Source organism: Taudactylus pleione, unplaced genomic scaffold, assembly GCF_031769625.1.
Source record: "Taudactylus pleione unplaced genomic scaffold, aTauple2 ptg000019l, whole genome shotgun sequence".
Lineage (NCBI taxonomy): Eukaryota > Metazoa > Chordata > Amphibia > Anura > Myobatrachidae > Taudactylus > Taudactylus pleione.
Window position 1 is genome coordinate 1,570,318 of NW_028284421.1, and position 25,159 is coordinate 1,595,476.

General features: G+C 42.3%; 1 protein-coding gene across 1 annotated transcript in view; it reads left to right on the top strand.

The window, feature by feature from the left end:
- UNC13C (unc-13 homolog C) overlaps positions 1-25,159 on the top strand; it is a 718,105-nt gene that overhangs the window by 689,803 nt on the left and 3,143 nt on the right. The window contains exons 30-31 of the mRNA XM_088444832.1: positions 14,639-14,731; positions 16,375-16,534. Coding sequence (XP_088300958.1) covers positions 14,639-14,731; positions 16,375-16,534 — 253 coding nt within the window. The remainder of the gene's footprint in view (positions 1-14,638; positions 14,732-16,374; positions 16,535-25,159) is intronic.

A 25,159-nucleotide genomic window follows, 5' to 3' on the forward strand; every position in this document is an offset into this window, starting at 1 on the left:
AAAGAGAGCATATGATAAGTGGTGTAATTATTTGATAAATACTGTAGTGCTCTGTGTACAATGAAAGTATATAAACTAATCTCATTTTTCCCATGTCCCTCTGGAAAGAGAATAGAAAAACTGTTTGCTTTGTATGCAAAAGTAGGGGGTCTCTGCCCATTCTGCACTATGGCATAATGCAGGCAGCTTTGCAATTGTGATCCTCGCAGATATGGTAATGCAGCAGGAGGCATCACGCCCCATGTGCATTACTTATCCGAGCTGAATTGTCCAACGCATCATATGATAATCTGCGTAACATCGGCCGGCTGGGGTGACCCATGGTAGGTACACATTATAAGATTTTCTGTCCAATCTGGCTGCTTGGAACGTAAATCTGGTAATGTACAGTATGGGAGCAAATGACTAGCGACTATTTGTTCCCAAACACTAGAAAACAGATAAAATGATCGTTCACACAAATTGGCTAAATTTCGTTTGATTTAACCAATTTGCTGAAACAACCATTTCTGTCCATTTTCTGGCATTTGGGAACAAATGGTCTATTGTCATATGCTCCCATACTGTACATTACCAACCATCCAGATTGGACAGATAATCTTATAGTGTGTACCTAGCTTTATATGCGGAGTGATATTTGTTGCCCAGCCTTATATGTAGACCCAAGCATATGTATTTAATGGCTCTTGAAGAGGTCATCCCTTTGCTATGTGGTGACCTGTATTTTATCTTTGTGTGACTCCTTTCATAGCAGCGATTAGCTCTTAGGACTGTTATCTGTCTTGGACTGAACTTTGGTATAGAACTGGTCTGCAAATATATGTTTTCAGCCAGTGATGCAATTATTGTACTGTAGTTGTTTGATGTTTGGTAGAGGTTGGGCAGAGAGTGCTAGATGGAAAAGGAGCAGGAGGATCAATCATCAGCGTATGTTGATAGCAATAATTTATGCAGCATTACCTTTTAACCTTGTAGCAGATCCCATTAGGAAGTTCTTTTGATGTTCCAGATTCAGCTGTCAAAAAATTGGGTTGGATGGTCATCTTTGCAATGGAATATCAGACTAACTTTGGACAATGTATTTTACATTTATAAATAAATGCCAAAACACTTTGATTTTGGGAACACAATTCCATGTTATGACCATATTACTATGAAATTCCATAATTGGTTGCATACCATTATAATGCCATACATTTCAAATAACAATTTTATTGGGATTGTACTGGTTCTCAATGCCTCAAACGGCATTAGCCTTTTGGAAATTGGTCATGGCATCGCCGGAATATGGGTGTGGATGGGGAGATCTTTGAGTGATTGGGGCAGATTGGGGATGTAAGTTAGCTGAACGTGGGCAGCATTTAGGGGTCTATGTACAAATCACGGTACTGCCATGATTGTTATGTACCTAACTCGTCAGGGATATATTAATTTTTAATAAAAATATCCCGGCTATGTACTATGGGTAACTCGCAGGGAGTTATAACCCCAGCATTTAGGAGAAGTCTTTCACAGAAGTGAAGACTTCCCCGGGGGAAGCTGACACTGCGCATGCACACAGCATCAGCTTCCGGAACAGGCCTCCACAGGCAAACAGTAGTTTAGTACATAGGGGTCAGATCATAGTCCCCATTGATAATAATGGGGACTGCGATCTGAAGTGCTAATTAGCACTTTGCCGGAGATTTCTGTGAAATCTCCTGCATTGTGCTATTAGTCCATTGAATCATTACATAAAATGATGCAGGAACTGCAGTTTCTGCATAAATTTATTTAAAAAACGGCATGATATATAGGCCCCAAAGTCTGTCCTGATTTTTCTTTTTAAAATGTTAGATCTGGCAGTGATGCACATTTCCTTGTGATTGTGGTAATACCACCTGCAGTTGTTATGGTGAGTGCTGCCATAATACTCCCAAATGCAGTAATAAAAAAAGCAAATAAAAATAAGAAATTGTTTAGATATTTTTTTAATATAGCTATAAGATATATGCCTGGAGCTGTGTATGAGATCAAGGTAGTACTGTATCTAGAGTTTGTTGCCATCTAAATAACAGTATTTGGCCAGTCCCCACATATTTCACGACGGAATTGTGTATCTACTCTACTGCTTCAGCAATTCAAGTAATGTACCAGACACAAAAGTACATTGAATTATGTCCATTCTTTTTGTTTTGCTTGGTTGAATGATTTTATGTAATAAATAACACCAAATTTCTCATTGTAACATCCAAAACATGCAGCTGTTTGTCACATACAGATGTGTCCTCATGTCTAGGATATGTTTGTCGCATGTCTAGTATATGTGTGTCAGATGTCTAGGATATGTGTATTACATGTCTAGGATATGTGTGTGTCAGCAGTCTAGGATATGTATGTCAGATGTCTAGGATATGTGTGTGTCAGCAGTCTAGGATATGTGTGTCAGATGTCTAGGATATGTGTGTGTCAGATGTCTAGGATATGTGTGTGTCAGCAGTCTAGGATATGTGTGTTGCATGTCTAGGATATGTGTGTTGCATGTCTAGCATATGTGTGTGTCAGAAGTCTAGGATGTGTGTGTCAGAAGTCTAGGATGTGTGTAGCATGTCTAGGATGTGTGTGTCGCATGTCTAGGATATGTGTGTTGCATGTCTAGGATGTGTGTGTGTCAGATGTCTAGAATATATTTGTCGCATGTCTAGGATATGTTTGTCGCATGTCTAGGATATGTTTGTCGCATGTCTAGGATATGTTTGTCGCATGTCTAGGATATGTTTGTCGCATGTCTAGGATATGTTTGTCGCATGTCTAGGATATGTTTGTCGCATGTCTAGGATATGTGTGTGTCAGAAGTCTAGGATATGTGTGTTGCATGTCTAGGATATGTGTGTTGCATGTCTAGGATGTGTGTGTGTCAGATGTCTAGGATATGTGTGTCAGATGTCTAGAATATGTGTGTCAGATGTCTAGGATGTGTGTGTCAGATGTCTAGGATATGTGTGTCAGATGTCTAGGATGTGTGTCCGATGTCTAGGATATGTGTGTCAGATGTCTAGGATATGTGTGTCAGATGTCTAGGATGTGTGTCAGATGTCTAGGATATGTGTGTCAGATGTCTAGGATGTGTGTGTTGCATGTCTAGGATATGTGTGTTGCATGTCTAGGATATGTGTGTTGCATGTCTAGGATATGTGTGTCAGATGTCTAGGATGTGTGTGTGTCAGATGTCTAGGATTAGTTGCGCACTTAATGGAAATAAACTTTGTAGTTTTATTGTACTGTATATTATAATTGTATGAATGTATAATATCAAGAGTGGGCACATTAGAGTTGGCTCATTCTTAATGGCATCTAAGCTGCAACTTCCCGGAGGGGATAGCCAAGTTGGAGGTGTGCAGAGGGTTTCAACGCCATTTTATCTTTGTGACCCCTCCTCCTGCTATATAAAGTTACTATTAACAGCAGTGTAAAGGTGGGACTGGGCCAAAATGAATCGCATCATTACCAAGCCACCTGGACAAGTCACTCGGAAAGTGGGTGGCAATAAGCAACATGCAGGAGACTGGATTACTCTCTCAAGAGTCAACAGAGATCTGTCAGTCTCCAGGGCAGTTCACAAGAGTATGTACAGTATTTGCTCTCCCAACAAACATAGGAATAGACCCGTCTTTATGTCCCTATGCTTAGTTGAACGCATCTCAAGAAGCGTCCAGCTCAGTAGCATTTGCTCCAGACATATTTCAGATGTACAACTGTGTATACAGACTCTCTACAATAGTATATAGATGTCTTCTCAGTTTTAGTAGTATATACTAAATACTACAAAAAAGTTGTATTATTGTAGTATATATAACAATAAAGTTGTATTATAGAAACTATTGACTCGAATTAATAATAAATGTGTAAGTAATATTTTCAATATAACATGTACTTACTATAGATAAAAATACAAATGAAATGAAATTAAATCCAAGCATCTGTTATTTTCCCCTGTACAAATCAAATTGGAATCTTCTCTCCTACAGTTGTCCAAATGGAAATGTCAATTAAGTAATGCCAATCAGTGACATCACAAGGGGGATGCGGGCCGCACCCAAGTGTCACCCGCTGAGGGGTGACACCAAGGTGCAGGCTCCCCCTTAGTGACAGAAGCCGGGTCCTGCACTGTAGCATTAAGTGCAGCACTCTGCTCCTGTCACAGTGAGGGAACCGGCACTCCGCACCTCCAGCATCCCCCACCACCCCAGTGATAACCACGGGCCGGGTTCGGGCTGCGAGGCCATGCCCCTTCTGCCAGGCCACGCCCCATTTTCGGTGGCGTAAGCATGGCATCCCTCCCCGCACCAGGTGTCACCACGGGCAGGGACGCCACTGATGCCAATAGACTGATTTAAGTACAATCAGCTGAAAAGGCCACTGCACAAACATCCAATCAGAAGTGGCTGATCGTCTTAATCATAGCTTCTGACATCCCCAGCTGCTACAAGCACCAAACATCTCTTTCCTTGCTATTTGTGTGCCTAAACTCCTCACACCCAAATTATTATTGGCAATGTGACAACAAATACTGTAGTTTATTTTAGAACACTGTTTTTTCTCTCTGGGGTCATTTAGGTTCCCATTGTGGAGGAAATGTAATGGAGTGTGATTTTTATCAACTTGAGGGTATTTAGGCAAATTGCAAATCACCGAAAAATTGGTAAAACAAATCTTGAATTTCCAAGATGAGTCACAGCGACTTTCCTTCCTGATTTTTTCATTGTCAGCAGTAATAAGTGGGAAGTTCAAAAAATCACCACCAAATTCACAGAAGAATACATGCGGTTGTGACAGGTGGCACGGCGAGATTAGCTTCAATCATAGGTATCTCGATCAGGCCATGCTACTTAGCTTGTTCCACTATTTCTGGTGATTTATTATAGACTATACATGATTGGCTGGACAGTGGTGTAACTAGGGTATTTGGAGCCCAGGACAAGATGAAAAACGGAGCCCGTCCCCACTATGTGCGTGCGTCAAAGGCAGTGCCCCGAGTAGTAGTGCCCCCAAATATTTCAAACATTAAAGGGAAAAAATAATAATTTATCTTTATAAATGGGACAAAGATATTTAAATTATTTTATTTCAGGGGCACAGATATTAATATAGTTATTACAGGAGGCACAGCTTTTTTGCTAGGAAGGGGGCACATAAAACACTATTAACCAGTAAGGGGCACACAGGTTTTTATTTATCTAAACCCTGGTACACGCCAGGCAGGGGTACCAGGTAGCAACCAATGCTGTTTAGTATTGGTCTGCACATCCCTAGGTGAAGGGAACATCCATTTGCCACAACTCCCATTTGAGATAAACGTTGGTGATGTGAAGCTTTCAAACCTTCTACACATTGACTTCAAATTGCATTTTAACCCTTCAAATTGTTGGGTATTACATCTTGTGGTTTTTAGGCCAAAATTGCTGTTGATATGTAGCAATATGTAGTGAGTTTGAATTTAACACCAAATTCTGAATATGTACCAAGTTCCCCCTATGTCTACAATGCAAAATGCATCATGTTTACTTTCTCACTGAGCCTTGTTTTGCAACACATCTCTGTCAGAACCTAAATTAAATTAAACTAGCGACCTTTCCCGGTTTCACACCGCAGCAATTTTTATTTTACGATGATAGTCTTTTTTAACCAAGGTCTTATAAGATTGCCTTGTATGTAGATGTCAGGAGGAAAAATCATTAATGTCATCAACACGCAAAAGGACCACGTAAAGTTGTCCATGAGCAAAACATGCTCCAGTTAGGTCCGTTCCAGTCATGTTAGGTGTCTGTCCCTGTGATTTATTTATTGTCATGCCAGAGCAGGCTCTTACCAGGAATTGGACTTTTTTGAAATTAAAGAATCCATTTTGCACATAAATTAAATAAGAATGGTAATAAAAGGGAAAAACTGAAAATTTGTAAATTTAAACAGAGCTTACTGTACATAATTTTTTCTGGAGAAACCAGATAATACATATCACTCTCTACATGGTATAAAATAATGACCATCGTTGTGATATATCTTTAACGGTTTAGGCAGCGTAAGCTAAGAAAGCGTGTGACGTCTGTTTTAACATTTAATTGTTTCACTAAAATCGTCACTGATTGGCTCCCTTTTGTCATACATTAATGTTTTCTAAACCTTCCTCGACAAATGCTCTATAGTAGTGGTTCTCAAGCTCGGTCCTCAGGACCCCACACAGTTCATGTTTTGCAGGTCACTCAGCAGGTGCACAGGTGTAGTCATTACTCACTGACACATTTTAAAAGGTCCTCAGGTGGAGCTAATTATTTCACTTGATTCAGTGTGGAGACCTGGAAAATATGCACTGTTTGGGGTCCTGAGGACAGAGTTTGAGAACCTGTGCTCTATAGAACAGTGAAAACTGCATCAAAATGAGTCCAGTGGTTCTCGAGATTAGTACGAACAAACAGACAGATGCCCCCCAGGGACTTTATTTTATACTATGTATAGATTAGCTATCTTTATTTTATTAAAGGTTTGCTATTAACTTTATATAAGTTAATAGGTTGAACTATAAATTGATTTTTGAAAATCTTTCTATCACGCACATATCCAGCTGGGCCCACAAAGCTGCAAACTTGTGCACAAACTGTGGGTGTACATCTACGTGTGCATAAGGTTGAGGTTGATACCCCACATGCTACACAAGGATAACTTCTACCACTGCTCCCATCAGAATACTAACAAACAGATCGGATCTCCAGGGAGCAGGCTTATATACACGTGTATGCCCTTACTGTAATGTACTGCCAATGTATACACATACTGTAAATACATCAATAATATGCATTTGTTGCTGGTCCCTTTTAAGCATATTTCTCATGGCTTTACCACATAATAGCATCATTAGTCTTGGATGTAATAAAATCCTTTGCTGTGGGTTGCCCTGTTCATTTATAGAAAATTATTTAACATAGAACCAGATTGAGGGGTCTATTTACTAAGCAGTGTTAGGAGACAGAGTGAAAAGTGATAAGGTGCCAATCAGCTCCCAACTGTCATTTTTCAAACACAGCCTGTGAGTTGACAGTTGGGAGCTGATTGGCTGGCACCTTATCACTTTCTTTTCACTCTGGGCCTGATTCAGACCCACTCGCGAGCGGCTGTCCGCTCGCAAGTGGGTCGATGTTCTGGACTGAGCATGCGCACGACGGAGGGAGCTCCGTCGTGCGCATGCGCCAGACGCGATGAGCGAAGGAAAGTCCTTCGCTCGTTGTGTCTGATCAAAGGGGGCGTGCTGTCAATGTTGATTGACAGCACGCCCCCTTTGGTAGGCGTGGCGGGGGCGTGCCTCCCTGACGGGGGCGTTCCCACGGGAACGCCTCCCGTCAAAAGCCGGCCCACTGACATCACTAGTGATGTCAGTGGGAGTGATTTTGGCTCTGATAGAGCCAAAATCACTCCGGAGCTTGCGGTTGAAAACCTCAACCGCAGGCTCCGGCTCGCAATTTCGATGGTCGCGATGGTCTCGACCATCGCGGCCATCAACATGCACGCTCGTATAGCCTGTGGGTGGTGACCCACAGCTATACGAGCGTCCAGAAGGACGCTCCATTTTCATGGAGGCCGGCCCTCATTCAGAGCGTGCGCTCTGCTCAGAGCGTACGGCTCTGAATGAGGGCCTCTGTCTCCTAACACTGCTTAGTAAATAGACCCCTCAGAGTGGTACGATATTTGTATCGCTGTTGCGTCTTTGGACGCAGCATCGATGCAAAAAAAATGCTAATGCTGCAGGAGGCATATTTATTTATTATTTATTTATTTATTAACAGTTTCTTATATAGCGCAGCATATTCCGTTGCGCTTTACAATTGGAAACATTGATAGAACAAAACAGGGTAATAACTGACAGACATAGAGGTAAGAGGGCCCTGCTTGCAAGCTTACAATCTATAGGGAAACAGGCATTGATACACAAGGATAGGTGCTATATATATTGCAATTTGGTCTGGCCAGAATGCAGAGTTTCTTGGTGGGCTGCTTGATCCAGTCACATAGGAATGTCGGCAAAATGTCAGGAGTATGTGAAAGAAAGACAATATGTGAGGTTATGTATGGACTGTGAGAGGGGATGTGATAAGACATGGAAGCTATGAAGGTTATGTGGTCGGTTCTGGAATCTGATAAGCTTGTCTGAAGAGGTGAGTTTTCAGGGAACGCTTGAAGGATTGAAGAGTAGAGGTAAGTCTTATTGTGTGTGGTAAGGCATTCCATAGAGTAGGTGCAGCCCGAAGAAAGTCCTGTAACCGTAAATGGGAGCAAGTAATGCGTGGGGATGAGAGACGCAGTTCTTGTGCTGAGCGGAGAGGTCGGGTTGGGAGATATTTTGAGATGAGTGAAGAGATGTATGTTGGTGTAATTCGGTTAATGGCCTTATGTGTAAGTAACAGTATTTTGTATTGAATACGGTAGAAAACTGGCAACCAATGGAGGGACTGACAGAGCGGGGCAGCAGATGATGAACGTTTGGCAAGGAAGATAAGCCTCGCAGCTGCATTCATAATGGATTGTAATGGCGATAGCCTGTTTTTGGGAAGACCAGTAAGGAGACTATTGCAATAGTCAATGCGGGAAATAATGAGTGCATGGATTAGAGTTTTTGCAGTGTCTTGTGTGAGATATGGTCGAATTTTGTATATGTTTTTTAGATGTATGTAACATGATTTTGAGACAGATTGAATGTGGGGAACAAAGGACAATTCAGAATCAAGGATGACACCAAGGCAGCGAGCTTGTGGGGTGGGGTGGATTGTTGAGTTATCAACAGTGATAAAGAGATCAGATTGGTAACTGTTATTGGCCGGTGGAAATATAATTAATTCTGTTTTAGAAATATTAAGTTTCAGGTAGCGAGATGACATCCAAGATGAAATGGCAGAAATACATTCAGTGACACGGACCAATACAGATGGTGATAAATCTGGAGAGGATAGGTAGATTTGAGTATCATCCGCATACAGATGGTACTGAAATCCAAAAGAGCGGATTAGTTTGCCAAGAGAGGTGGTATAGATTGAGAATAGCAAAGGACCTAAGACAGAGCCTTGCGGTACTCCAACTGATAGAGGTAGCGAAGAGGAGGCAGAATCAGAAAAACGAACAGAAAAAGAGCGATCAGATAGGTAGGAAGAGAACCAAGAAAGGGCTGTGTCCTTAAGACCTAGGGATTGTAATGTTTGTACGAGAAGAGAGTGGTCAACAGTGTCAAAAGCAGCAGAGAGATCTAGAAGAATTAGAAGTGAGTAATGGCCTTTAGCCTTGGCAGTGACCAAATCATTTACTACCTTAGTCAGTGCTGTCTCTGTGGAGTGCTGGGAACGGAAGCCAGACTGAAGTGGGTCCAATAAGTTGTGGGTGTTAAGAAAGTGTGTGAGGCGGGTGTAGACAAGTCTCTCCAGTAGCTTGGAGGGGCATGGGAGCTGGGAGATAGGACGGTAATTAGAGAGAGTGTTAGGGTCAGAATTTTGTTTTTTCAGAATGGGAGTAATCACTGCATGCTTGAACAGTGATGGAAAGATGCCAGTAGAAAGAGAGAGATTACAGATTTTAGTTAGGGTTGGGATGAGCACAGGAGACAGAGCTTTACTAATTTGTGAGGGTATAGGATCTAGAGGAGAGGTAATAGAGTAGGAGGATGAGAAGAGTGTAGATACTTCATCTTCATTTGTGGGGTCAAATGAAGAGAATGTGCCAGAGGGTTCAGGTAGGGAATTGAGTAGGTCACTAGCTGAGGAAGAGAATAACATTTCATTTCGGATATTATCAATCTTGTCCTTGAAATAGGAAGCAAGATCTTGTGCACAGATAGTAGCAGGTGGCTTGGGTGAGGGAGGGGTAAGAAGCAGTTTAAATGTATTAAAAAGTCGCTTGGGGTTAGAGGCTTGAGCAGAGATTAGAGATTGGAAATATATTTGCTTGGCAGTGTCCAGAGCAGTACGATAAGAGTTGTAGATAGACTTATATGTGAGGAAGTCACTTGGAGTGCGAGACTTTCGCCACTGACGTTCTACTTTACGTGAGAGTTTTTGTAGATGCCTTGTTAAGTTAGAATGCCACGGTTGACGTCTGAGTCTACGCGGAGTGTGATGGGTAGCTGGAGCTACTTCATCGAGGGCTTTTACTAAGATCTGGTTTAGCTGTGATGCAGCATTCTCAGGAGAAGTGAGTGCAGAAATTGGTGAGAGTTGTTGTTGTAGAGAGGTAGATAGTTGTTGAAAGTTAATCACATTAATATTTCTGCGGGTTTTAGTAGGTTTGGTTGATTTCACTGACATTGAGGTTGATGTAATGGAGGAAAGTGTGCAGGTGATAAGATTGTGATCTGAGAGAGGGAAAGGAGCATTAGTGAAATCAGAAACTGAGCATAGTCTGGTAAATACAAGATCAAGGCAGTGGCCCTCCTTATGAGTAGAGGAGTCAGTCCATTGGGAGAGGCCAAGAGAGGAGGTTAGAGAGAATAGTTTGGTGGCATGAGGAGATTGTGGACTGTCAATGGGGATATTGAAATCACCCATAATGATGGTGGAGATGTCTGAGGATAGGAAGTGAGGGAGCCAGGCTGAAAAATGTTCCAGAAATTGGTGCGGTGGCCCAGGCGGGCGATAGATAACAGCAACTCGCAGAGAGAAAGGGGTGAAAGTCCTGATAGAATGTACTTCAAATGATGTAAATGTGAGTGAAGGTACCTGTGGGAGAACTGTGAATGTGAAAGATTGGGAGAGTAATATTCCTACCCCACCTCCTTTACAATTGCCAGGCCTGGAGGTGTGTGAGAAGTGTAGGTTACCATGTGAAAGTGCAGCAGGGGAGACAGTGTCTGATTGTGTTAGCCATGTTTCTGTTATTGCCAGAAGGTTGAGGTTGGTTGAAATAAAGAGGTCATGGATGGATGTTAGTTTGTTGCAGACAGAGCGTGCATTCCATAATGCACATTTTAGTGACTTGGATGGTGAAGGGAGGCATGCAATATTTATGAGGTTAGCTGGATTTATAGTTTGTTGTGGGTGTGGCATGTGAGTTGGGCCTGGATTTGGAGATATGTCACCAGCTAATAGAAGCAACAGGAGCGAGATATAAATATATTTGTGGGATTTGACAGAATGTTTGTTATGGCGAGAGGTTGTGGATGTTATTGTCAATGTGTTTAGATAAGTTAAAAGCTCATATGTGTTTGTAAGAGAAGAGGAAAGTACTGAGGCAGCAATATGTACAAAAGGAGGAGCTGCAGGGAGAGTAAAGGATGTAGTAGTCTTAGAGATGATTCCATGGAGTGCATATGGCATCTGTAGGCTAAAGATGCCCACTGTTGGCATTGCAGATCTGAGTGCTGCGTCCTAAGATGTTGCATCGGATCACCATTGGCCATCTGAGAAGACATTGACCCTGGCCTCTAACTGCCTACAAAACGGGGCTACATGTCTCGTTTGTAAAGTGGTCACCATGGCCACCCCCGCCCCCAAATGACCGCAGCATGTCAATCATGATGCAGCCTAGGGGGCACTGAGAGCGATCTTGAAGGCCCTGATCAGCACATGCACAGTACAGGTCCTGCGCATGCACCGATCGGCCGCCATCGGAGTTATACGTACATCGGGTTTGTGTACAATTATGAATCAGGCCAATAGAGTAAAGGCAACACCAGACAAGTTTTTCACTTTTATGATGTTGACTTATCAAACACGTCCCCCACAAAAAATATTTTATATCCTTCTCTGTATGTTAATATTTCAGAATTTAATTACAGATATTTGGGTGGCTTCTTCCAAGTGAGTCTAGACATCATAAAGCTTCATTTCTGTTAATACTTTAATCTTTGTATTAGCACAAGGTGTTTATGGCTGAAAAGAGTCCAATGTTCACAACAACGTGATAATTGCATTAGACACGGTTAGATGCCAACTTATTATAGTTTTGCTTTTTCTCTGCAAATGCCAGGATTTTATAATATTAAATGCATTTCCAAGATACACAACTGTGTCAAAACTTCTGCCCAAGTGCAGTTACAATATAGATCATTGCTGGGGTTACTACCAACAAATGTAGTTATACTATGAGATGAGGATTACACAATCTTCTGTACTTCAGCTGTTGTAAGGTCAATGCAGGATTTTTGGTAGAGCAATTTAGAGTTGATGTACTCAGAGTGCTCAGTGCTCTGTCTTTGGAGCATAACTGCACCACATGTAATATGTCTGTTATACTTATAACAAAGCTGAAGCAGATCATACTCCACCAGTTCATAGGTGACAGGATTTGAGCTCAGGGAGAGTGGGTGTGCTGTAATCCACAGACTGTACACACCATTGCTCTACAACAAATCCCCATCTGGCTAAGATTGTCTCATCCCTCAATATTTGCCTTACACGTGGTCTCCTAAATGACTAAATTGATTCACAGTTCAGTGAATTTGTGATATTTCATTGTAACTTATGCAATGTAATATTTAGTAAACTATTATATGGCTTTTCTCCGGCCCTTCAGCTGGAGTAATCCACACTTTTGACTTCGCTGTATTTATATCATTGAAAATTGTAGTGAAATCACTGATTTCTCTGCATTTTCATTTTTCAGTCACATCCTGCAGCCCTCATTGGTTTTAATGGGTGTTTTGCAGGAACAGCATTTATAAAATGGATAGAAGCAAAGATTTTGCGTAAAACATAATGCTGTCTCTGGATGGTGTTCTGTCTGCTCGCACTGGGGAAATGCAGGGAACAGACGGGTCTCTTCTCAGAGTGCAGCCCGTTCTGCGCATGCCTGAAGAGATGTACAATATGCGCACTGGGCTACAAGTTTATGTTGCAATAATTTGCATTTGTGAAAGACGTCAAGCGCAGCGCAGTTTTCTCCACACCAGGACAGGTCCTTTTAGCATGAGCTGTCCCAGCTAATATTTGGTAGAAATACAGCAGTATAACATATCAGAGTCTTTACCAAATAGACACCTTAGTGACAATCTAGGAGTTACAATCTTGTCTGGGATGGGCTATGCATTAGTTATACAATTGTCTTTTCTAAAACATTAACATTTAGAGTTTGTGTTCCATGTAGTGTTAAGCTGTATAATAAAATATGACAGATAACATATTTCATCAGTCTTGGGTACATTTGCAACATTTTCCTCAGTAAAACAAATAGCGTCATTAACAAGGTAACAAACATTCAGTGACCTGCATAGAACATGGCAAGCTTAGAGAAGGCACAAAGTGCCAGGGAAGAGTTGCCAGGGAAGAGTTGGGAATGAACCATCCTGCAGAATCGTATTTGCAGGAATAGAGCACCTGTGCTGTCTGTCAGGTATTATTACAGGCTGTCAGTGATTGTACACCAATAACACAGACTACAGGCATGTGACCAAGTCCAGTGTATTTCACTACTAACCTGCAGTTACATCGGTCTGTCACTGCCAATTGCAAAGCATCATTCCCATCCAAGAGATTAGTCATAGCAGTATGCCAGATGGATACTTGGTGGTTTACTACTTACAAAAGTTTTCCATCATTAATGTGCTCCCTTCCCTTTTCACCCAGATTAGCATGACGTCTTTTGGAGGGGTTAGGGTTATTTATGATGGATTCTGCTCTCAATTGTGAACCCTTTCAAGACTGTATACAGTTCTATGATCAGATTAGCCATCATGGTCTTGTGCTACATATGTGACATATTGTCTTTTAAAGCAGTCCTGACACCATCATGTAACTGGTGCAATATAATGGATCCAGATATTTTAACATTATTTGGACTATTAAAATAAAGAAATACAAAATATTTATGTTTAAGTTGTGAATCTACAGTAATGTTTTCGGAGTTTTTTAGTAGATCAAGTTTATTTGAAAACCATGTTATTTTTACTGTTTTGGTATAATGGGCAGAGATCACAGGAATTGCTGCTCCTTATACTGTAGCCGCTGAATAGGTCCCAATTTCATTAATCACTCTATTCCTCATAGTCCCGAGGACCGGGAAGAGCCCCACACTATCAGGGAAATTGCTATCATTTGTATTTCATTCATAATGTAATAAGTAATGTAAAATCAGGCACAGGGTGAATGTAATCCCCTACAGTGCTGATACTAACATAAATGGGCAAGACTGGGAAGGTTGGAACATATTGCAGTGAGCTATTTAGAAGTATAGCAACACAGCTAGTAACTAAGAATGAGTCACAACAAAAGAAAGATGGGTCAGCAGTCTGGAGAGGGCAGTTGTATAGTCTAACTGCAATGGGTATACAGTCGGGCAGGTGTCTGTATAAGAACTAAAATTAAAACATATACAGAACACCAATACAGAATAAAGGAATAACATGGGGAACTCAGGGATTAAGTGGGACAACCTGAAGGAGACCAGTATAGCACAGAGAGATAAAGGAAGATAGCAACACTAACAGAACCAGACCAGCACAGGCTAAACAGGGAAAACTGAATACTATAGACAAAATACAAGAATTCTAGGCACAAAGCCATGAGCCAAGAAAGTACAGGGACTGAGACTAAGAAAAGGATTTGGGATATTCATGTAAGGTATAAATCAGGGCTGGACAATAGTTTTGATTCATGCTGTGTATTCGATGTTTAACTCTTCACTCTTGTTTTAGGTTTGTCCACAGAAGCCTCTGTTGGAGAAATTTCAGTTCAAGTGGATATCTTCACTCATCCTGGAAATGGAGAGCACAAGATTACAGTAAAAGGTAAGCTGGAATTGAGCAATACACTATCATTGCCACCTAATGTCAGCATTACTTATTATTGCAACCAGGCTGAGGCTGTAGATATGAATAACTCAGGGAGCGCTTTATTAATGTCATATCTCCAGCTCAGTTATACAATATATTAATAATATATAAAGATGTAACAAATGTCAGTGAGTGTTCAGTCTCAGTAACTCTAACATATGTGCACTATAAAAGAATGATGCTTGGCACCAAATACATTTTGGTGTTGAGTGGAGTTCACCAAATTAACTGAGGGGTTGTGACCCAGTGGGATGCCACGGAGGCACTTCTGGTCCAACACTGCTCTCCCCTCTGCTAATGCTGCTTGTTTCATGCAAATGAGGAGTTCACAGGGGAGGGGCCCTGACAACACTGATGTGTGCATCCAACAGGCCCACTTAAAAAGCAAAGAGCAGAGCAACACTGAACTTCTGACACCTGACAACACAAGCCAGAACATTATAGTTTATTATAACTTCGTAAACTCCACCTAAAGCTAATTTTTAGTTTTGGTTATGGGGGATTCAGCTTCTTCTGCTGATTTAATCTTTTTCACATAGTTAAAATTTTGACTGCTGAGTGCAATTAAAGCTGCACTAACACCAACTATACATTTTCCTAATGTGCTCTGTCCATAGCCTCAGGTCTGACACATACAGCCCATTTTCACTAGGCCAGGGGCAAGTGGGTACTGATAACTCTGGAGGGGCCGGCGGGGGCCTGTGTCCACCACCCCTCTCTAGTCTTGTCAGCTGCAGTGAGTACAGGGAGGCTCCTCTGCCTGCATCTCATTGGAGGGGGGAGAGCGATCGCACTTGGAATTGGTTATGTAATCTTTGTCTCTGCTCAGAGTGCAGTAGTAATTGAGAATTTGGCAAACTTATTAAACACTATTTACGGGCTATCCCCAGAAAACACTCTCTCTTTTGAGGTTTACCCGCAAACAGTAAGAATTGCTTTACTATGGATTTACCTTTTCAGACTGCAAAGCTTTGCATTCGGATTTACCAAGCACGGGAATGCTTACTGTAGATTCATTTGGAGAGGTCATCACCCCCCACTGAGACATGCTTCTGTCTCTTTGCCGGGGCGGGCTGTTATCGGAGCACGTCTCCCAGCAAGAGCTTTTTTGTAAGTTAGTGTGAAAATATTAATTTTCACATTGCAAATTTAGGCAGAAATTATTAATCATATTCGCATTAAAAATGCGTGTTGTGATAAATATTCCCCAACATCTCAGGACAATTATATAATGCTATTTCTGTTTATAGAGCATTTCAGCGAAAAATAGATCACCCTAAAGTAACAGTCGTACATGATGGTTCCTTTAGTCGCAGTGATGTTGCTTATATAAGTATCAGTATCACATATTAAATTAGCATTGCACTAAACATGCTTTTCCATTTATAACCATCACTTGTGTCGACCCTTTCATACCGGAACTATGAACAAATGGCCGTGTTCGATTATTTGCATGTGTATGAGAGGGACAGTGTGACAATATGCATTAAGTTAAAGAATATTGCAGATTTCCAAATATTAGTTGTGTCATGACTCTTTATGCTATCCTATATCTTTATTTTGACTTGTTGCATATGCTTTCTCCTCTTTTGCTGCAGTTGTGGCTCTGAATGGGTTGATTTGGCAGACTACAGCTATGTTTCGGCCTTTTGTTGAACTCTATGCATTAGGACCCAGCCTCAGTGACAAGAAAAGGAAATTTTGTACCAAGACAAAAAGTAACACCTGGTCACCAAAATACAACGAGACTTTCAACTTGTAAGTTATTCATGTCTGATGAACGCAATTTCCCAGATGTATGCACTATACTGTGTTATGTCACTTATTGTTAGAAAATAGAGCAGTGTGTGAAATACAGATGCGCCCCGCTAGTTTGTTGCTCCATACAGCCATGTAGCGCACCATGCATCTTGCACCACACAAGTAGCCTTGAGTCACGCCACACAAAATGTTTCATAACAGAACGTAGCACTGGAAAAAATATATTGTGTAATACAACGTTTTGTCCACCAGGTGTCACTTCTCCTAAACTACACAGCACATGCGTCAGATTTCCAATGCATTTTCTATATCACCGCCCGATGATTGACTGACAGAAGCTGTGATTGGGTACACTATAGTACAGCATTTTGGTCATGGAATCAGGGCTGCAGAAGAATGTGTAATAAAGTATTAAATAATTACAGTACAGTATGTGTGTGAGTCCTGTACTTTAAAAAAAAAAATATATAATATTTTTGTCTCAAGGGCTCAGACAGGGGTCACAAGCACGTACAGCTTTCACTGAGACGTGATGAATGTGTTTACATGTACTGTACTAATATGGCATGACTCGGTAGCGCAAGCATCTTTTATGCGACTTTTTACTTCAAATGCGACTGAATCACACAGCGATGCGAATTGGTAGCACAAGCAGCTTCTGCTGATTAAAATGATATGCAGCATGCCTACGTTCTGTGAGCAAAAGTGGGTGTATCTGCTTGCGAAATGCTACATTACAGTATCAGTGACTGTAACACTGCCTGCTATTGACATTGTACACATTGCCTGCTTTAATTCACACACTTCACATCACATACATGACAGGTGCAGCTCTCAACATGGCTGGTGTGTGTGGGCTAGTGGTTAAGGTGTGCACCTTTCCCTTGGGTGTCCCGGGTTCAAGTCATGGAAAGGGATATATTTTTTTTTAGTTTATAACTCTTCACTACAGGTTTAAAAATAAATCACTTGGTGATGTGTGAATTCTGTTATTTATACAAATACATATACAGATGGTCCTCATAGATCCAGCCTCCTTGCACGTTAAACAGGCCTTCTAGTCGCGCCATGCAATGGCGTGACTCAGTAGCGTGTCTTTTTATGCAACTTTTTACCTTCAAATGCGTCTGAATCATACAGTGAATCGAATTGATAGCGCAAGCAGCTTCTGCCAGTGCGGGTGTATCTGCACATGAAACACTACGTTATAGTATCAGCGACTGTAACGTAAACGTAGTGATTCGCTTGCAGATACAAACCCACTCGCTAGCAGAACATAGGCATGCTGCATATAATTTTAATCAGCAGAAACTGCTTGTGCTAATAAGACACGTTTGAAGGTAAAAAAAATGATGCACAAAAAGACGCTCGGCGCTACTGAGGCACACAGCACTTCTGTGACCCTAGACTCAAAACATTTCTCTCGACATCCCACCACTTGGCATTTCCGCTACACAGTAGACATTGTATTGTACACATTACAGGGCCATTCACTTTAACAGTGTGGTATTCAGTAGTACAAATTTCATCAGTGGAGCACCACCCAGAGGTTAAGCAGTGTATTACATGCCATGGCTTATCTTTCATTGTAGAATACCACGGCACGCCACAGTACAGCCATCACGTAACATTCCATGGTGTGACACACACAGGGTCGGAATGGCCCGCTATGAGCAACAAACTAGCTGGTCCCATCTGTAAGTTCAGTGTATTAAATTGAGGGCAGTGAATGGCAGTATAAACTGCAGTATATCTCCACAAATCCTCACTTTTCAGCACAGATTCCAGGGACTACTTTGTCACTGTGTGTAAGAGTGTAGTGCACCGTGTACTCTCATACCATGTCCGGCACAGTGATCAGGCTGAGCAGAATGTAGCATGCAATATGATCTGCCCAGCAGGTGTGAAAGATCTAGCGTTACAGAAGTAGTGGAACTTATCCAGAAAAGACCAGGTCAGTGCAGGCAGATGTGGGCTGTATACAGGTAATGAAGCAAAGGACATGCCAGATCGGCTACTCTTATTGGCTACTCATGAGGAACAGATGATGCTCATTGGGTAACGTGAACAGTAATATTCCCAGCAAGATGTAATATAGCCAGTGATGATGATCAGAAAGATGTAGCATGACTAGAAATACTAAATTGCCACACCTCTTTTTTTATAATTGTTTTTATTTCCAGCCTTCTTCCCTCACTGCCGGCCTCCAGTATCACACATCACATCACATGTACAAGTACATTTCCACTTATTTGTCCGGATTTAGTGGCACTGCTGGGACAGTCAGGAGATACTGTATGTCCATTGTCATACTGTGAGCAGCATCAATAGGGGCCTACGTGCGCCTAACACTGTTTCCAGGTTAAGCTTATAGGGATTTTCAATTCAGACCATAATTTCTTGTCATGGCCATCTCAACTCCATCAGTGTGGTGAAGAGGTTGTAAAGTGTACTTGGGGTGCCTAGTAATCTCTCAGCCCTGCATATAGACTCGTAGACCAAAAACTTCAAATGTTACTACAGTATTTCCTGCATGTCACTTTATTTGAGAGTTGGTCGTTTGCTATTTTCCCCTATGAGGAAATCCACAGCAGTAGTCACAGGCAGGATGAGAACCAGTGTAGGGGACAAATACAAGAAAGGTTATAAGGGGAAACCAGAGCAATGAGCAAGCTTATCAGAGGACATGTCTTGTTTCCCGGTCAGTATTACACTGATTGAGACCTGCAGTTATCGAGTATTGCCTAACATGTATGTTAATCGATCCAAAATGTAAATATGACAAACATTCCTATATTAGGTTTGCACGTTACCCCTTGTGTGTTGGTTAAGCCTGGTGGGTAACAAAAGCAGTACTAGCTCAAATCTTGCCCCTAGCATTACCAATGGCATACAGTGGCACTGCAGGTTGTAGACCTGTATCCAGGAAAATGCAGATGGATCACAGAGCTGACCTAATAGATAGAACATAAGACTACAGCTGGTGTTTAACAATTAAAGCCTAACTACATATTACATTTGGCTGTGCTTAACTTCAGGATGCCCAGCAGGCCTGTACTACCCAGCTTCCATTTGATTTAAATAGTAAATATGGCACTTATTACTGCAGAGTTTATGAGAAGCAGGTGTTTATCCCATTGGAGAGGCCCACAGGCAGCCTACATGCAATGTTTTTGGAGTAACCACTGAGTTTAATCATATGTCGATGAGAGATACATGGCATTTCCAAGGCTGAGCGGGTTTATCAGTGATTTATGGCATGCCAGTGCCTTTATTTAATAGTAAAATCAATTGGTTCAGTAGTTCAGAGTTTAACTGAATGCATTATGCACCTTATGCTAGTGCATGCAAAGTCACACACAGCTACGATGTCTACATTTACAGTTCTCATTGCAGTATATTTTCTATGCAAATTGAAAATAAAGCATTGAGAAGACAGGACTGTGCTGCATAGGAAAATGTAATATTGTTTAGCAGTATTGTGCAGGAATGTACATGCTTACTGTGTGGTGGAGGTCTCCCAGGAGAATGTATGCTGGACGACTCTCAAGTAGAGTCACTGTATTTACATGTAGTGCACACCAGTACCAGCGACTTAAAAGTTACAGCACCCTGGCAAACCGTCCACCAGCCTACATTCCTCTGCATGTCAAAACTATATTTATGTTCAATATAATAGTGTCACTTTAAAACTGCATTATTGTCTTTATCTCATGTCATTATTAACATCCCATTTAGGCAGTGGGAGTACAGTGCAGACTGTACAGTAAGTTATTGAAATAGGGCTGTAAGCCCTCTAACACCCACCCTCAGCCATAGCAGGCCTCTGACACATGCCATAGTTTACAGATTGCCAGTATGGGCCTGGGGCACAATGCCTTTTTATGCTTTTCTGTAGAGCAGTGGTCAGGGAACAGGGGTAAATTACCCCACATGGGGTAAAAATTAAATTCCTGGGGATAATGTAATGATTCATATGCATACCCGGCTGTGCCGCAGGGAGGCTCTAAGCCGGATGCCTGCTGAAATGTTATTACCAACGGGCGCCCGGCTCCTTCCCTGCAGCGCCGCGTTAGCCGGAGGCTGGAGTTCTCTTCTGAACTTCAGCTTCCGCCTCTCTCCATGCGCACTATGGGAGAGACGTCATGACGTCTCTCCCATAGTTCCGAGGAGCAGCCGGGCGGACAGGCCGGCAGCGGATGCAGGAGCGTGGATTAAGGTAAGTGGGGTTTTTTTTTTGTACAAACGGCACTACGGGGGCACTACTACAGGGGCATTATATGGGGGCACTACTACAGGGGCATTATATGGGGGCACTACTGCAGGGGCATAACTATGGGGGCACTACTACAGGGGCATAACTATGGGGGCACTACTATATGATTTCCTTCCTTTCAAATCAAGGGGGTAACGTCGGCGTATCTAAATATATTTTGGGGTAAAAGTTCCCTGACCCCTGCTGTAGAGTGAGCGTAAAAAAAACTCAGGATCTATGTTTTTTGTTGGGTTTTTTTGCACTAAGTTTATACAAAACTTACAATAACATATTTAATCTTTAAAGGGTATAAAAATCCATTTATAGTGTGAATTTGTTCAGCCAATTAATTCACTTAATTAGTTATTGAATTTGTCACCTAAAACAGAAATTTAAAAGACTATTTTATACAAAAAATATTTTAAAAGATGTTTGCTTTGGCTTCTGATTTTGTTTTAGCATACTGTACATGACTTTGCAAACTAATTCTTTCTGCAAGGTCTTCGTTCGGATGACGTAATTTTCGCCGGTTTTGCTTTTACACCTTATTCAATTTAAAAACTTTTCGCCGGTGCGAAAAGTATATTGCATTTGACCCTGTGGGAAAGTATCACCAAGGAATGGGTGGCGAAAAAAAATACAGAATAGGGGTTTTGGGGTGCAACATTTCAGAAACCACCCTGCAACCTTCAGACAGTCCCCCAAAGGTAAACTGTGTAAAAAATAAAAAAAAAATACCTCAGAGGACCCCAAAAAAAGCACTTTCATTTTGGGGGTGAAAAAAAAAAATTGGGGGTACAAAGTTAAACACTAGCGAACTACAATCTAGGGGGGTCCCCAAGTATGCCCCAGGTTTTTTTTTTCATTGTAGGTGTTTGCGGCAGGTGGTTTTTTCATGTTTTTTTAAAACTTCACTTTAGCAACTTTTAAATATGCTCACCCCCGTTTTCAAGTACCCCAAATTTGCTGGGACTACTTATTTTCTACAAAAAAAACTTCTAAATACTGTTCTTCACCACCGTCCCAAATCCCCAAAATAGCAGCTATTGAGCCCGTTTGAAGACCCCAAAAACCTTCAGCAGGGCTAATCAGGGGTATCCAGAGTGATCCCCCATGTCATAGCATCTTTTTGGGGGTATTAGGGTAATTTCCCCAAAAAACAGCAAAGTTTTCGCTGATTTCACTTTCGCCGGGTGCCGTTTTCGACGATTTTATATTGAATACGGGTATAATCGGTACTTTTTCGCCGGCAAAAGCTCCGATGTGCGGTGAAAACTTTGACGGCGAGGTTAACGTTTCATATTGAATACCCCTCAAAGGCTGCAAACCCCTAAAATGCACACTAACTTTAAATGTACTTTTCTGCCTATCTGTCCCTGCACTCCAGAGTGAGTTTCATTCCAATGTGCTGCACATTAGGTGAATTGATGGCTATCCTACTTACAATAATTCCTAGCTATTGTATCCTGTTCTAGAGAACTGGCAGTGTTTGGAGCCTGTACATGTATATACAGTATGAAGGAATTCCGCTGCGTTAAATGAGCTTTACAGAGCTGGTAGTAACAGGTCATTTTCAACCAAAAGCTTTGCGCCATAGCGGCACGAGTACACTGCAAGTATAGCACAATATGCATAGGTATGAGGACATGAACCAATGTAGTTATGGAAAGGAAATTAAAATATTTGTCACTTGTAATACAATCAGTCCCAATATCCCCTTACTGTTAGGCGTGATATGAAATATGAATGAGGTTCAAATGAGCTGTAACTAGATAAACACTGAAAAATATAAAGATGGGATTGGCCAATGTAATGGTTCTGTTGTCCTAGCGATGTCCATAGCTTTCCACCCTCCGAACATCAAGGGTAATGGGGCGCACAATGCCGGGGTGATCATATAGTATGTATAAGCTGACACAATTGAGCAAACAGAAATGTGGATCTAAGGGCCTGATTCAGAGCCGGACGCTCTTTCAGAGCGCTCACTCTGAATCAGTGCCCGCCTATTGTATTTTTAGAGCGGCCTCCCGGCCGCTCGCATTGCTGTGGGTGACCACCCACAGCTAATGCGAGCGGCCAGGATGATGGTCGCGATGGTCAAGGCCATCGCGACCATCGGACTTGCGACGAGACCCTTGTGGTAGGGTCTCGTTGCCGCAAGTCCCAGTGGACTTCTTGCTCTTACAGAGCAAGAAGTCCACCCACTGACATCACTTGTGATGTCAGTGGGGCCGGCCCCAGATGGTAGGTGTTCCCATGGGAATGCCTCCATCTGGGCAGCCACTACCCCGGCCCACCCACCAAAGGGGGCGTGCTGTCACTCAACATCGACAGCACACCCCCTTTGGTACGAGACCCGGAGTGACGGTTTGCCCGTCGCTATCCGGGTCTCCGCATTCGCACGACGGAGCCGCCTCCGTCGTGCGCAGGCGCACTGGGCTAACATCGACCCACTTGCGAGCGCTCAGCGCTCGCAAGCGGGTCTGAATCAGGCCCTAAGTCCACAATGAGGCTCATGTTCCTGGAGTTTGAATGGGTCTTGGGTGCTGACAACCTGTATCATTCAAGCTACATCCAAAGACTGGATGTGGAATCGCAGGCATATATGCCATATGTATCATTTCTATTCTCCTTCATGGGGCTAATTTGCAAAACACACAAATTTCACATAATCGGAGGCAAGTGTTTTTGTTTATTCTACCGCTCATTCCCTTGTAACATTGGTAATTTCCCAGTTTGCATGTAAAATACAAATTTGACCAAACCTTGTTGTACATGACTGTTGCAGTCTTTGTAGTAAGCCATAGAAACCAACACAAATTTAGCTTTCAGTGTCTAACTTGTGCTACATTCATGATAGATTGTTACTGATTTGACTCTATGGTTTACTGTACATTTTCAAGCTGTTGGTAAATAAACCCCTGTACTGCAGTATGTATAATGTGGGCAGCACTTGGAAAATCTTGAGAGGTGGCCACAATTAGCACCGCTTTCACTTGCAATAAACCAGATAGACATGATTCAATTATTTGTCATATGACAAGGACAGGTATATTAGACTATACTGGTATACCAGTTTCTCTCCTCTGTATTGCTGCAATGTCAGAACAGGTTACACCTGATGGAACAAAACAAGAAAAGAAAAGAAACCACAGTCCGCACAAGTCTAATGTAGAGGAAGAATCTTATATATGGTATCTAAGCAGGGGCGTATCTATAATGGGTGCAGGGTGTGTGGGGCACAAGGGGCCCCCCTGGACACCCCGCACCGCACACCCTGCACCCATAACCTCTCCGGAGTCCCACGTCAGAGCAGGGGTCCGGCGCTCTAAAAACGACTGGAAAATGTCCGCCGCTGCCATTTTCCCGTCGTTTGCGCATGCGCAGTACAGGGAAACTGGCCGCCGCGGCCATTTTCCCGGTGACCTGTACATACTCTGTAGACTCTGGGCGCACTCTAGTGCCCAGAGTCAATAACTCAGGCGCTGGCCGCGCACAGCTCAGTGCGCTGCCAGCCGCCGGACAGAGAGGAGGGGGCTCGTGTCGGAGACTGCACGGGCCCCCTCCTCTCTAGAAACGCCCCTGTATCTAAGTAAACCCCTAATATCTGGTAGAACAATAAAGCATATTGTGTTACATTGTTTGAAGGGGGTGCTATCAGGTAGAGAGGGAAAGAGTTGTCTGTAATTGATGCACAAAATTAAAATATAGCTTTTATTAGTCTTTAAAATATGTATATCAATGATACAGTCCGTGAAATATTAAAAATAAGAAATTAAAGTGTGATATAGGTAAGAAAAAGTGTCATTAAAATAGATTATCGGTACCAATACAGGTCTGTTTTTAATATTTTTCTGAAATATATAGTAATAGTACCCTGGATATCTATATATTATTATTTATTTAATACATTGCAATAAATAATTATTTAAACCAAATGCCACTCTGTCAGTATTATTTCAAACATTGATTATAGTGCTGTGTCGAATGGAGTATGTGTATGTCCACACAGGGGCATCCCGTGCAGGGCCTCCACCTCTCTCCTCAGTGGCCGGCAGCCGACTGACGCAGCTGGCCAGCCACCAGAGCCTTAGTAGACTCCGGGCACTAGAGTGTGCCCGGAGTCCACTGCGCATGCGCACAACACCGGAAAAATGGCCGCGGCAGCCATTTTCCGGTGTTCTGAGCAGCGCTGACACCCGATGCGGGACCACGGACAGGTAAGTTTAAAATAATATGGGTGCAGTGTGTGCGGTGCGGGGGCCCCCTGGACTCGGGGGCCCGTGTGCCGCGCACACATTGCATCCATTATGGATACACCACTGTGTCCACATAGCATAACATAAGTAGATGTGTACAGAGGCCGT